The sequence below is a fragment of the Cynoglossus semilaevis genome, chromosome 6 (genome assembly GCF_000523025.1).
Source record: "Cynoglossus semilaevis isolate Cse_v1.0 chromosome 6, Cse_v1.0, whole genome shotgun sequence".
NCBI classification, from domain to species: domain Eukaryota; kingdom Metazoa; phylum Chordata; class Actinopteri; order Pleuronectiformes; family Cynoglossidae; genus Cynoglossus; species Cynoglossus semilaevis.
This window is the reverse complement of record NC_024312.1, coordinates 835,707-849,880: the sequence shown is the minus strand read 5'-3', so window position 1 is coordinate 849,880 and position 14,174 is coordinate 835,707. Positions and strand designations below refer to the sequence as shown.

Here is a 14,174-nt window from a genome sequence, read left to right as displayed (position 1 = left end):
GAATATTTACCATCGTGGAAAATAAAAAGAAAATTACAAAATTAAAAAAAATTTCATCAAAATCTTTGTTTTTGACCAAAATTGACACAAAAACTTTTTGTTTCAATTGTTCTGTCAAAAATGTTCTGTAAATACCCTTATATAGCCTAATATAATGAGAAACAATCAAATTTAAAAAGCAATTTACATAAATTTTGTCAAAATGTTTTAGTTTTTCCTCAAAAATGATAGCAAAAGTTCATATTTTGACAGACAAATTCATACAAAAAGATTATAAAAATGTTCTCTAAACACCTTTATTTAATGAGAAATATGCAGGAAAAGATACAATTTAAAAAAATAATTTTACAAAAATTTTTGGAAAACTGTTTTTGACCAGAAATGACTTGAAAAATTCACATTTTGACAAAAGATTGTATGCAGCAAAATTTCTAGAAATGTTCACTCAATGCTATAATTTCATAAGACGCGTGCAGTAAAAGATACAATTTTGAAAAATAATTTCACAAGAATTTTCGTCAACATTTTTTAGTTTTTGACCAAAAACTGACACAAAAAGTAAAGATTTTGACAAAAACTTCTCCAAATGTCCTAATTTTATGAGAAACATGCAGGAAAAGATCAAATTTAGAAAAATAATTTTATAAATATTTTGGTCAATCTTTTACAGTTTTTGACCAAAGACGACAAAAAAAAATGTTTTAAATGTTCTCTAAATGAGTCATGACCCTATGGTGGATTGTTCCACCATTGGGTCATGACTCATTTAGAGAACCTTTTTTTTTAAACTTTTTTTTTTTAACGTTAAGTGGTCATGACTCACATGTTGTTCGGGCCCATGACCACTCTACTCGACACCACACCCCCTTTTGGAATGGATAAATACCTGGAAACTCCCGACCTGGACAGTAGAAGAGAGATGTCTTCAACTTACTGGAGGTGAGTCCACTTGGCTACTTTAAAACTCCTTTCGAGATTATTACGATGACCTGGATGACTGAGAATATCCACAAATGCATTAGGAAAACCCCAGGGCCCACCACCAAACAAAAGTCTGACAAAAAGTCTATGTAATGAAATATAATAATCTTCTCATTTTAAATTTAAATGATCTCAAAATTGACTAAATTCTTGCTCCTGTTTCCTTTTCTTTCCGTTCCTGTTTAGTTGAAAACAACGCTAGTGTGCTGTGGCACAGTGGTTGAGAATCACTGAGTTAAGGTTGACAAACTAAGTTCCCTCGTTGCTGTTTTTATTTCCATCTTTCATAATGACGTCACTCATTAAACAATGGAAACAAACATGATGTCATTTTGACTCTTTAATGACAGATATGCAGGTTTCTACAAAATATATATATACGTGTGAATATATCTACAGCTTGTGTTTCTGAATTTCTCCACCTTCGGCTACAGGTGCAATGTTGGAGCCGCCGAACAGAAAGTGACAGGAACTTTTGAGACTGAGCTTTTCAAAAAAAGTCTGTCAGAGAAACTCGAGCCAAACAAGGACGGAAAGGTCGTCGGTTCATTTACAACCTGACGTTGACTCCAGACGAGAACGGTCTCTCTCTCTCTCTCTCTCTCCCTCTGGTCCGTGGACTCAGGTCTTTCTGATCAGCTGCATGACGGCTATGGTGGTGCTCTGACCGAAGATGAAGGCTCCGCAGATCAACGTCACGACTCCCCAGACCGTCAGGACGACTCTGGACAGAAGAGAAGAATCTTTAACATTTGACCTGAATTGTGAGTCATTTTCAGACTTTGTCATACAGAGCTGTAACAACAACAGTTCCCCTCAGGGGGGCAATAAAGTCATTTCTGTTGCAAAAATGTTTGTGTACCATACAGGTCTCGTACTACCAGCCTGCAGGCTACATGCTAGCAGCAGTCTACAGAGTAAAGACAGTGATGCCTTCACTGTTGTACGAAAAAGAACTAAGTGTCACATCATCCACTTTTGGTTAAATTTACACGAGGCTGGGTTTTTTATTTGGAAACTTTTGTTATGTTTATGTTACAATTGGTTGCTAATCCTGCGTTTAGCTTTTGGTAACAATTAGGTGCGTTTAGCTAACTGTACGGTAGCTTTTCTGTTTCTGTTCAACAGTTCAATATTTATCTTTTGAAATTTGGAAATTTGTTTTACAAATCCTTGTGCTACAGTTTTTTTTTTTGTTTTAGCGCAAAGTTAATTTTTTACTAAACATTTTTGAAAAGCGAAAAAAATCAAATATTAAATAATATATAAGTGATTAAATATTTTACATATATTTTACATCGTTACATCTTTTTTAAAAAAAGAAAATTCTATAAAAAGTTTGTGTTTGCAAATCCGGACGGTCAGTGAACGCACCTGGTTTTACAGGAGACGGGCTCCGACTGCATGGCAAAAATCAGGCACAGTCCTGGTGAGAGACAAAAACAAACACGGTCTTTAGGTCCAACAGAAGTGACGGTTGTCTGACGTGAGACTCGACCTTTGACCTGAGCTTCTACCTGGAAAGATGAAGATGAAGAAAGCGCTGATTCCCCCGATGACACTGATGACTTTACTGATATCTGGGACGAAGACGGCGATGAGCAGCGTGACCGCGATCCACAGGACGGTCAGGACGCAACGGCTGCGACACTCGAAGGCCGACGTCACCACGCCGTAACGCTTCCGCCGCCAACTCAGCAGCGGATCCTGGATGACGGACCTGAGAACAGAAGGTGAATAATCTCATCCAACGTCACTGTTCAAACGTCCGCGTCCTCCGCTGGGTCTGCGATCCTCACCTGCCCAGCAGCACGATGATGGGGTAGATGGTGATGATGGAGATTCCGAAGAGCAGTCGGGCGATCAGCATCAGGACGTCGTCACCCGTGTACGACATCAGGATGTCGGGCTTCACTTCTTTTCCAAACGTCAGGTACCCATAAACCCCTGCAACAGGAAAACAACTGTGTCTTAATCCATGGGCTGCAGTCCATCATGTGGTCCATGTGGGTCAGACCAATGGTACTTAAACTTTTCAACGCGTGAACTCGGCAAAGACTGAGGAGCGGCTTTTAAGGTGATGAGTTTTTCTCTCGGTTCAGAGTCAGGCGGTAAATGAAAGGGTTAAAAACCTAAAAAAAATAAACTGCTCAAAGAACGAAAACAAAAACAACAAAGAGCCAAGAGTTCTGGCAAAAATTCATTTAGATTACAGCTATCTAAAAGTTAGCAAATATAATGTAACCGTTGCAATTAGGTAGCAGCGGGACAACTACAAGTTAGCCAAGAAAACATTGAGCCAAAACCTAAGAACATTAGCTTGGAGGGTAAAAAAACAACAAAAGAAAACGTTAGCATTAGCATTAAGCTGAAACAGAAGAGTTTTCAAAAGAAGCTAATCAAAAGATTAGCAAAAAGGAAACTAAACATGAGGCTAAAGTAAGCTAGCTAGCTAACAGTTAGCTAAAGTAGTAAGCTAAAGTTGTGTAATTGCAAGCTGCTCCGACCTGTGAGGGAGTAAATGATGAGGCAGAAGATCATGGAGACCACGGAGACAAAGACCCAGTGAGACAGACGCTGGTTCTCCATGCTGCTGTAGATGGCGATAGAGGCCTCGTGGCACTGCAACACAAACAGAACAACTGTCAAAACATATCCGCGACGCACAGGATAATGTTGGTGTAACTTAAACACGGGCTTTGAGAGAAAAAAACATGAAGTCAAATCAATAAAGTGCAGCATGAAAATAAGTTAAAAAACAACACAAACTCTGCTAAGTTTTTTTTTTCCTTTTCCTTCCTGACATTTGTTCACAGACATTGAAGCTAAATCCCTGTGATGAATGAGCTAATGCTAATTGTAAATTAAATATGGCTAAATTTATTGGCAAAATTAGCTATGTTTATTAGCTTAACTAGGGAAGTTATCTTCATTTAGGAAGTAAATAAATAAACCAAGTGATTTGTTTTTTCCAAGCCCAGATCGGACCACATTTTTGTGGCCCTGAGCGCTGAGAGTTAATGTGAATGAAAAATGCATTAATTTGTGTCAAAATAGGCAGCAATGTCCCTTTTTAGGGTTAAAATTAGGTAAAAAAAATTTGGACTCAAATCAATTCTAAGTCTCAGTAAAATTCTCTACTAAGAAGTTCCTGAAAAAGTCTTCAAAAATTAAAGTTCCTCAAAATGTAAAAAATACATTAATTTGTCTCCAAACTTTTGGTAGTTGAATGCAGTAATTCACTTTTTCTTTTTTTATTTGTTATTTTTTATTTTGTATTACATCTTTGTTTGTTTTTGTTTCTGTTTATAGTAAGAATATATATAAAGCAACTTCTAGCAACTTCCAAGCTAACATTAAGCCTTTTCTGATTTATTGTAATTTATTTTATTACAGTCATAAATTAGCTATGTTTATTAGCTTAACTAGGGAAGTTATCTTCATGTAGTCACTCACCTGGAAACCGAAGCAGATGGTTGGGATGACACTGAACATGGAGGACACGGTACTGATCCTACAGAGACACAGCATCACAGTCAGGGTTTGAACAGTGTTCAAGCAGCAGCCATTCTGATGGCATCACTCATAATGTCAGGACATTTAGAGACACGTTATGGGCACAGTGCCGATCTGTCAATCGCAGCTGAGGTGAAGACGATGAGTGGCCTCACAGTCGGGGGTCTCCAAACCCTGGTCTGCGGACCAGTGCCAGTACATGGGTCGTTTGGTAGCGAAGGAATTAATAATTGACTTGAGTTTTAGAAAATCCAATCATTTCTAATTTACGTTTATTTAAAGCTAATCTGCCAAGTTTTCAAAATAAAATGTCTTTTCAGAGACCAATACTGAGTAAAAAAGATTGAAAATATTTGAATCCGACAGAGTTCGGTGCAGCGCCATCTGTCACAGACACAGAGTACTGCACCTAAAATAGAAGCTGTTCTTACCCACTGTTGTAGAGAGGAGTGATGTGGACCATGGTCTTTGGCATAGTGTGGTATTTCACCAGGATGGCTACGGTCAGGTAGGTGGCGGCCAGTGTCCCCAGACCACTGGGGGGGGGGGGGACACAGGGTTAGGGCGACAACAACAAGAACGGGGAAACGACAACAACACGACAGTGGAACCAATCACAGTGGAGCTGAATAATTCCATCATGGCTAACAATTTTGAAATTTAGTTAATAATTTTTTAGTGTGTATATCAGTGTATTTTCTAAGTCAAATGAAAACAGAATATCAAAATATCTTATTAAAGACTTCAATAAAATATTATATATAAATAAATAAAAAATTCCCAACTCTCTCTCTGAGTTCTCACATGGGGAATTGAACCCGTACTCAATCTGAAGTAACAATTCCGAGACCTGCAAATGAAATACTTCAGTTTCTGACCTGATGTACTTCTGGAAGCTGATCTCCTTGGGGATGGACAGAGGGAGGATGAGGAGGAGACAGAGGAGGACCAGAACCAAAGGCTGGTCTGTGTAGAAGTGATGAGGAAGATCGGACTCTGGTAACCCGGTGACCAGCTCGTACACCGAGCCACACACTGGAACACACACACACACACAAAATCGTTTGTTGGGTTTGTTGTTCAGTTCAGTATTTAGTCCGACGCAGTACTCACTGCAGTCATATACAGTGACCTGATTCAACATCGGGAATCCCACACCTGACGGTTTAGGATGGTCGATGGTTTGAGTTTCTCCAAATATACTTAAATCACATATAGGATGCTGGGACGCTTACCTCCGTTTTTGGGGCAAACGGCTGCATATATCGGTATCGGTTGATATTAGAATCGGAAATTAGGTGTTTGGACAATATCGACATATCGTACATCGGCAAAAAATTCATATCGGACCTCCCTAGTTTGTGTTTATGAAACACGACTCACCTTTCTGCAGCTGGTCTTCCACGATGACCAGAAACGCCACGCAGATCATGAAGAGGTTGAAGACATAGCATATCTCACACAGCTGACCGATGGCCGGCCCACACACTTCCTTCACCACCGCCTGGTAGGTGCACTGGCCGCTGATGGAGGAGGAGTAGCCCAGGATGATCAGACCACTGATCAGGAAAACCAGGGAGCCCTGAGAACCAGGCGGAGGAGAACGTCAGGAAAACCAAAAACTAAATACGTCTAAAAGCTACGACCGTCGGAGGATAGAACGTTTTTACCTGATTAATCAAAAAGCAGATATGGATCACAGTTAATTGTGACTAATCATGATTAATCGAGAAAAATCAACATTTCTAAATATGTGGATATCTAAGTGTTTTGTAGTGTATATCACTGGAACTGAAAGACCGATAACGGCAGGTAGAGGTCAGAGTTTCACCCATGTTTTTATCTGTGATTAATTCAAATGACGGTATTATTAATATGGGGGGAAAAAAATTAACGATTAAAAATATACAACGTATAAGAGATCATGTATTTTCACAGAGTCTGTGTTTTAGAACGAGTGGAACGTGGTTCTTTCTAACGTTCTAACATCAACAACATTAATCAGTCTACAGTCCTGCTGTCAGTCGTAGACTGACTGACTGTCAGCTCTGACACATGCCGGGCCACTGACCAGAGGTTGAAGCTCCACAAACACATACTGGGAGCTGAAAAAGCTTCGATGAAATGAAAACTTTTCCCCACAGTGTGTGTAAATAACAACACGTGTGTTAGAGCAGTGATACATAGATAGACAGTGGAATTATGGGATATACACAGCGCGTCGTTCTGAGAACGTGTTAAAATGCGTTAAAAACGGCCAGTTCAATGACGTTAGCTCACGTCAAAACTAACAGACGTTAATCGTTACCGCGATCTTACCGCGATCATTACTGTGATCTGTGACACCTGGGCTTTTCCTGCCGCAGGAACAATCTTCAGCAAACCTCCGGTAAAAAAAAAAAAAACTCAAACAAACTCCAACATAAAGTCATTAAATTATAATCCTAAAATCCCGGCAGTCGTAACTGTCAAAAACTATCGTCACTATCGTCAAAAACACGACTCTTTTGGGGGCGGATGTGAAACAGAGTCGTGGACTCACCAGCTCCACGGACACGGCGCTGTGGATGCCACCGGCTCTCTCGAAGGCCCACGGGAAGTTGAGGAGCCCGGCTCCCAGCGCTGACTTCAGCATGATGAAGATGGCCCCCACGGTGCCCAGCCGGGGGCCCACGGCCACGTCTAGAGGGGGTTTGGCCGAGACTGAAGCCAGCAGACTGATGCTCTCTCTGGCCAACTTCTCCATGATGCACGACAACAACAGGAAGAACGATACCGATACTGGTGCTCCTCCTGCTGCGACTGATTCTCCTCCTGCTGCAGGTGATCCTCTTCCTCTTCCTCTTCCTCCTCCTCCTCCTCCTCCTCCTCCTCACACAAGTTTGAGGCGGTGGATTGTGGGCCGGTCAGAGCTGAAGCAGGGCGGGGATGGAGGAGGGCAGGCGGGGCTCAGAGTACCTGAGGTGGACGGAAGAGGATCAGGGCCACAGATTGTTTCTTTTTCCCATGTGTGGGATTAAAAACTAAATTTAGATTTTCGGGGTCAGGAAAATAAACTTATATGTAGTTTATTTTTATTTATATATTTTATAGTATCCATAAAGATCGATATAGATACAGATAAAGTTTGAGTCTGATTTTCAGGGATAAAAAAATCAATGGAATTTTTAAAATCAGATTTCTGATATAAAAAAAAAACACAAAACGAAATTCTACTGGTATTTGCAGATTTTTTTTACCCCTTTCATTTAAAGCACTGTCAAACATGTGCGGGAGCCAAAACCGGCCCACAATGGATTTTGATTAATTTTGAAAGAGAGAGAGAGAAAAAAATGAAAACTACAATTAGAACTTGTTTGTGTAAAAATAAAACGGTTTGAATTTAAAAAGCTAATTTTGACACAATATTGGAAAATTTTAAAAAAGCTAATTTTGACACAATATTGGAAAAAAAAAAACAACTGTATCTTCACCTTTAATTTTTTAGTAAAGTATAAAGTAATAAACAAAATATTACAGTGTGAAACTTTACCTGTTTTTCTCATAATTGTAACCTTAAACTTAAATTACTCAATTTTTGATTTAAGTTTGAATATAATAAAATTAAGTTAATTTAACAGTAAATAGCTAAAAGTTAGCCAACAAACAGCTACGTGACAGACGTGAGGTTTAAGTACAATAAAAATCCGGTTATTTTAAGTATAGCAACAGGAATTAAAAAAAAAAAATTCAGCCACACTCCTCTGTACTGACCAATCAGAAGTGACCTTCAAGGGGCTGCAGACCATGATTTGATTTCCAATGACCCCAGTCAAAAAACCTGTAAAAGAATGACATGGAGTCACTGTGAAATTTCAATATTTTTTCTGCATAACCTCTCCTTGCTCACTCCTCATTGGTCGCCTCCATGTGTCACATGACCAGCATGATGTCACTTGATTCCTGTTGAAGGTATTACCGCAGTTATTTCATAACTTTTTTTTAATCTTTGCACTTAAGCAGGATGTGAAGTTGTTCCAAGTCAAAAGGCCGAAGTCAAAGCAAAGTGACGCTTCGCTGGTGATCGGGTCTGAAGTCGCCCGGTTCACCAGCGCTGTGTCCAAACTCCGCTCCAGCCATGTGACCTTCAGGGTCATGTGACACCAACTCCAATCAGCCGGGGACAAATTCAAAGGAACAAAACGGTAAAAGGTTGATGAAATACTTACCCTAAAATAATGTGCTCTAAAAATAGTTTTAGGGAAAAACGGCTGTATATAAAAGTGAAAGTCACTAGATGGCAGCATTGCAGCTTATGTTATTATTCTATTTTTTTTAAATACTGGTTGCAGCAACCCATACAATGTATAACTTCCTTAACCACCAGGGCACCATTGCCCGACCATATCGGTATTGATTGATATAGGAATCGGAAATTTAGTGATTGGACAATATCGGCATATATCGGATATCAAGAGAAAGTTAATATCGGACATCCCTAATAAATTTGCCTTGTTGTGCCCCCCATCATACCTTCAATCCCCCTAAAAGGGGTCCAAATCTCCAGGTCACTGGATGAGGGGGAGGGGAAGAATCGCTGTAAAGAAAAAAAAATGAATGGAGTATAAATTTGATTTAGTGTTTTTTTTATGACTCTACCTTTATCTGTGATGAAAGCCTTTCACGGTTGAGGTGGGCTGGACCAGGATCAGCCTGGAGGCCAACGGGGTAGGATCCAACACGCCTGCAGTTTCAGCTCCACCACCAACGCCAACAGTGCGGTGTCTCTCAAACAGTCTGTCCAGGGTGTGAACCATCGACCTGATTGGCCCGACAGGAAGTCCTGGCATCTGAGGGAAAAGAGGGCATGTGACCTCCACTCACCACCAGCTTTTCCCAAATCTTGTTAGCACAGATAACTGGCTCCACGGCTATTTCCCATTTTCCCAAGGTACTGAGGGAGATTAGTGTTCCAGTGGGGCCGTCATCTGAGAGGAGGGGTGACAGATTCACAGGCTGATCTGGTCTGTTGGAGACTAAGAGCCACGAGCACATCGACACACATCACCTCAGATGAAATCAACCTGCATCACAGGACTCGGCCCAGGAACCTTTACGGAACCCATGAGTCAGATTGGAATAAGTGCAACTTAGTCAGAACTGGTCAACGTGACGTAATGATTTCCGAGGTGACGGATCGTAGGAATGCACTGATCTGAGTTTACAAACATGTTGCAAAATACCAAAAAAAAAAAAAAAAAATCAATTTAAAATTGCTCAGGACGTTTTCTTTGAAAATGCAATTCCTGGCATCAATTTAAAGCTACTCAGGATGTTTTCTTTGAAAATGCAATTCCTGGCACGTACTTTAAAATACATGTGGCACTAACACCAATTTTTATGTAATAAAATATAATGATCTTCGTGGCACCAATTTTTTTATGTAATAAAATATAATGATCTTTTAGTTGGAATTGACTTACAGTTTACTAACCCGGTGTGAAATCCTGTTTAGTTGAATATACTCGCAGGAATTGATGAAAGACAAGGATCTTCAACAGCGCCGATTCCCTTTTTCTTTTTTGGTTTTCACAGCCATCTGCTACCATCTAGTGGAAGAGTATTTAATTTTTCTGCCTGTCACTGCAAAAATAAACAAAGAAAAATTATTCGTAATAAGTAATTGCTAGTTTTCAGACTAGAAACGTGAAATTAGGAACATTTTCTAAGGAACACCCTAATGATCTCTCGGTGGGGAATCACTGATCTAGAAAGAGTAAACAAGAAAAACCCAAATACCTAATCATTTGAAGTAAAATTGCCTTCTGATCAGTTACTTTTTTGCGATCGTGTTATTTTTTTTTTTACTTTCAAAGTTGTAGTTTATATCAGTAATTAAGCCACTCCCATTTTTTAATGCTTTTTAATTGATGAGATATAGTTGAAGAAGTCGATGCTACTTTGTTGATCGTGAGATCATGAAGGTTCATCAACAGAAGGTCTGTGAAAGTTCGCTCGTTATAGAAAGTACAAAAACCATGAAAAGACAGAAACAGACAGGAAACAGGAAGAGGATGACGACCACGGAGCAGTCACGGTACAAACGTCACTGCACGTGTGTGTGTGTGTGTGTGTGGGGGGGGTTGTCACTGCTTTTATCCCGTAATGGCTGTCATTATGTTTTAGTGTTTTTATTTAGTCCAATTGTGTTTTGTTTTTTTTGTAGGGAACGGACAAATTCAATAAATTAATAGAAAGTCAGTCACGAGGAAACAGTTTGGTCAGAGAAGAGAAGGGGAAAAACAGACGTTTGTTTGTTTGTTTCAGGGGCCAGATGTTTGACATCATGTGTCTAACACTGTTCATCAGTCCACAAACGTCCAGGAACAGCCCGGAACCGATGAGAGGCACAAAAACGGAAAATCCAGCAAACGCGTGGTTGGCGGTTCCCGTCTGGAGGGTTAGGGTCTAATGGCAGTCAGACGTCTGTCTCGGCAGTTCATCGCAATTCCCAAACTCTCCAGAGGCGAACATGAGTTCTTTGTGCAGGTGCAGTCCATCGGTGCTGCAGTTCCTGCTCAGACTGTGGGGTTTTTCCCCATGGTCGTTTGCTGCTGCTGCTGCAGGTACGTGGGGCGTTTCACGCGGGGTTTCCTGCGCTTGGGTTTGTTCTTGGCCTTGGTGAGTTGGACCACGAAAAAGGACAGGACCACCATGGCTCCCAGGAAGGCAAAGACGGGAATGGTCTGGCCCACCTCCTGGTTGTAGTGACCAGGCATTATTCCTGAAGAGGGGGGTGAGAGGGTGAGGGGTCAAAGGTCAGAGGAGACGGTTACTTCGTGAATCCTATAAAGGTTCTTCAAAGGTTATCAGACTCAGTTTTACATTTTAAACCACATTTTAAAGGATTTCTCACTCAGACGTGTAAAGAATCTGATAAACAACCAATCGCATCCAAGAAATGTTCGCTTGTATTTAAAGGTAAACAACAGGGCATGGAAATATATTAGGTTTTTAATATATATGTATTATTTTAATACATTTCTACACACCAAATAGAAGACTGAATAATGTTTACTCCCTGACGCAGTAGTTAGCATTACAACAGGGCTGTATTTAAATATCGATACATTGAAATATCGCAATATTTTGTTCTACGATCGTGAATCGATATTCTACAGCACTGAATGGATGTTTCAGTACTAATTCCCAGTCAAATATTCCTGGTGTTGGTTCATTAAATTTTTTCTTTTATTTCTTCACTAGTTCGTTACCTCCAGGAATGTCCCAGGCTCCGCTCTCACCAGGAGACAGAGGTCTGACCTGGGGACGGTAGGCCCTCACGTTAGGCAGAGCCACTTTGTCCAGATCCACCGAGAGGAGTTTCTGGTGTTTCCACAGGTTACTGAGAACACAGGAGAGAACCGATGAAGGGACAACGAGGAGCCTGAAAACTCACATCATCGGCGTAAAAATCTAGTCTGAGATGGAGAGGTTTTTTTTTCCCCACAGCTACCTGGGTGCTGTCTCATTGACTGGCTGTGGCTTTGCCCAGGACAGGTGAGGACACGCTGGCAATGGGCGGGGCTTAGGGTCTCCCAGGTGAGCCTCCAGGACCTTGGAGTAGCGGTAGAGGTGGTTTCCTGCAGGAAATGAAAAACGGAAAGAAGTCAGTGAGAAGTTTGTTGGTGTGAAATTTAACTTTGACTGGAACACTCATCTGGGAGTGTGATGTTTTATTTTTATTTATTATCTTGTTTAATATTTCAATGATACAGAAATATGTTAAAATTGAAACCACTTCCGTGGAATGACAGAAAACGATAGAAAATGTTACAAATTTGGAATGGTGAATAAGAAGTGCGATAATAAAATGGCCCTAAAAAGTTTTTTGTGGTAAAAAAATGGTGGACCACATTGATTCAATATTTGGGCCGCGACTAACCCGCAAGCCAGACTTTTGACATACCTGGGTCAGAATATGTTTGCACTAAAACATTTAAAGAGTGAGAAAATGTGGTGATGTTTCTTCCTCACCTTCCAGTCTCTGAGGCAGGAGGCGGTCTGTGCCTGCAGGTGGCGCTACTCTACTGTGAGAGTGGCTGAGGCTGGGAGGAGTCATGCTGTAGGAGGTGTACTGAAGGAGAGCGTCCAGCAGCCAGAAACAATCTGAGTGAACATCACGGAGAACGTCACACATCAAACTCAACTGGAAAAAAAAACAAAAAACGTCCGTCGTTCTCCTGGTCTCCTGGTCTTTGAACCTCACCTTTCTGTCTGTGGCTGTCGTCGATACAGTTCGAATCTCCGTACAGTGCGATGCGACCTCCGCCCTCTGAAGGTGTTTGGTACAGTCCCAGGATGGGAACCCCTTCCACCACTGCCGTCTCCTGCTTCAACACCTCCAGACCTGAGACAAAATAAAAAACCCCAACAGACTCATCAGTCACATTAACATCTACAGATGAATGGAGCTGCTGCAGGGCCACAGGCCAACACTTTGACATACTCTGAAAATACCCTCAGATACCCTGAGACATTCTCTGAATCACTCTGATCTACTGAGATACTCAGATTCACTCAGATATAATCAGAGATACTCAGAGAGACAACAGCTGGTACCTTGGTCCTTTAGGTTCTTGGCAATGACAATTCCATCTTCTGGGAATCGGGCAATACTGCAGCCTGAGGCATAATACACTGAGAGAGAGAGAGAGAGAGAGCGAGCATTGATCCTCATTAATTTTCCTGTGTTAAAAACTAAACGTACCAAAAAACCCCAGAGGGAGGAAACTGTTAAACAATTATCAACAAGTCTGTGTGTATGTTTGCTCAGGTGTGTGTGCATATACCAGTATACGTTACTGTGTGTGTGTGTGTCTTACTGTCATGATCAGCCAGGGTGAAGTCCCCCTCATACAGCCCATCACCAAAAGCCATCCCCCACACTGAGATCAGGTCGTTCAGTGCTGGTACGTTAGCGCCCCCCGTGTCTGGCATCCACCACTGCCTGCAAGTGACACCAAGAAAATAATTTAAAAAAAAACAAAACACAATTTTCAACAGAGTCAATGAAAAATAAATAGCTGTTAAAATTGGACTAAAATCCTCATCCATGACGTTTGAAGGGCCACACAGACGAGAACAGTTTAAAAATGTTTTATTCAGTGGACGATGTTCCACATCTCAGGAGGAGAACGGTAAAACCAGGCAGTCATTTTTAAGCCCTGGGATTAAGAGCTTTGGATCCTAAATTGTCAGATCCATTACAGAGCTCATAAAGTCATGAACACAGAACTGATGCTTCACACTTCAATTAGAAGTCATTCATCTGTTCAACCACACGCAGCAGAGGTATTCTCTCCAGCACTGAGACACAGAGGAGATCAGTGTGAAGGAGCTGTGGAGCTAATGGCTGGAAAATCACAACACAGGAAACAGGAAACCACCCATTTAAATCTTAAAAAAAAACTGATAAGAAGACGTCAAGGTTTCTACATTATTCACATGGCTGGGAATTTCATCCTTGATCTGGAATGGAATTTTTTTTAAAAGAAATTCGTATTAAACTGGGCTTTCACCAAAAACATTGATAAAGTTATATCTGGTCTCTGTTATTGTTGATATTGTAACTACTATATGTGTGTGTTTGGATGTGCCATATATTTTATGTGAATTATGTTTCTGTCTGTATATGT

General features: G+C 40.8%; 2 protein-coding genes across 2 annotated transcripts in view; both read right to left on the bottom strand.

The window, feature by feature from the left end:
* Positions 1–1,308: 1,308 nt before the first annotated feature.
* On the bottom strand, positions 1,309–9,077 carry slc38a8a (solute carrier family 38 member 8a). The gene is made up of 12 exons (XM_008311039.3): positions 9,010–9,077; positions 8,251–8,317; positions 7,040–7,455; positions 5,881–6,079; positions 5,376–5,532; positions 4,929–5,033; positions 4,438–4,495; positions 3,489–3,603; positions 2,781–2,928; positions 2,499–2,701; positions 2,356–2,407; positions 1,309–1,705 (listed from the first exon to the last, which is right to left on the bottom strand). The coding sequence occupies exons 3-12, from the start codon at positions 7,241–7,243 to the stop codon at positions 1,603–1,605; spliced, it is 1,344 nt and encodes a 447-aa protein (XP_008309261.1). The 5' UTR covers positions 7,244–7,455; positions 8,251–8,317; positions 9,010–9,077; the 3' UTR covers positions 1,309–1,602.
* A 1,305-nt stretch (positions 9,078–10,382) lies between these two features.
* The window catches only part of mbtps1 (membrane-bound transcription factor peptidase, site 1), a 17,515-nt gene continuing 13,723 nt past the window's right edge, over positions 10,383–14,174 (bottom strand). The window contains exons 16-22 of the mRNA XM_008311040.3: positions 13,362–13,562; positions 13,099–13,176; positions 12,746–12,886; positions 12,514–12,645; positions 11,993–12,119; positions 11,751–11,881; positions 10,383–11,260 (exon numbers count right to left, since the gene is read on the bottom strand). Coding sequence (XP_008309262.1) covers positions 11,055–11,260; positions 11,751–11,881; positions 11,993–12,119; positions 12,514–12,645; positions 12,746–12,886; positions 13,099–13,176; positions 13,362–13,562 — 1,016 coding nt within the window. The 3' untranslated portion in view covers positions 10,383–11,054. The remainder of the gene's footprint in view (positions 11,261–11,750; positions 11,882–11,992; positions 12,120–12,513; positions 12,646–12,745; positions 12,887–13,098; positions 13,177–13,361; positions 13,563–14,174) is intronic.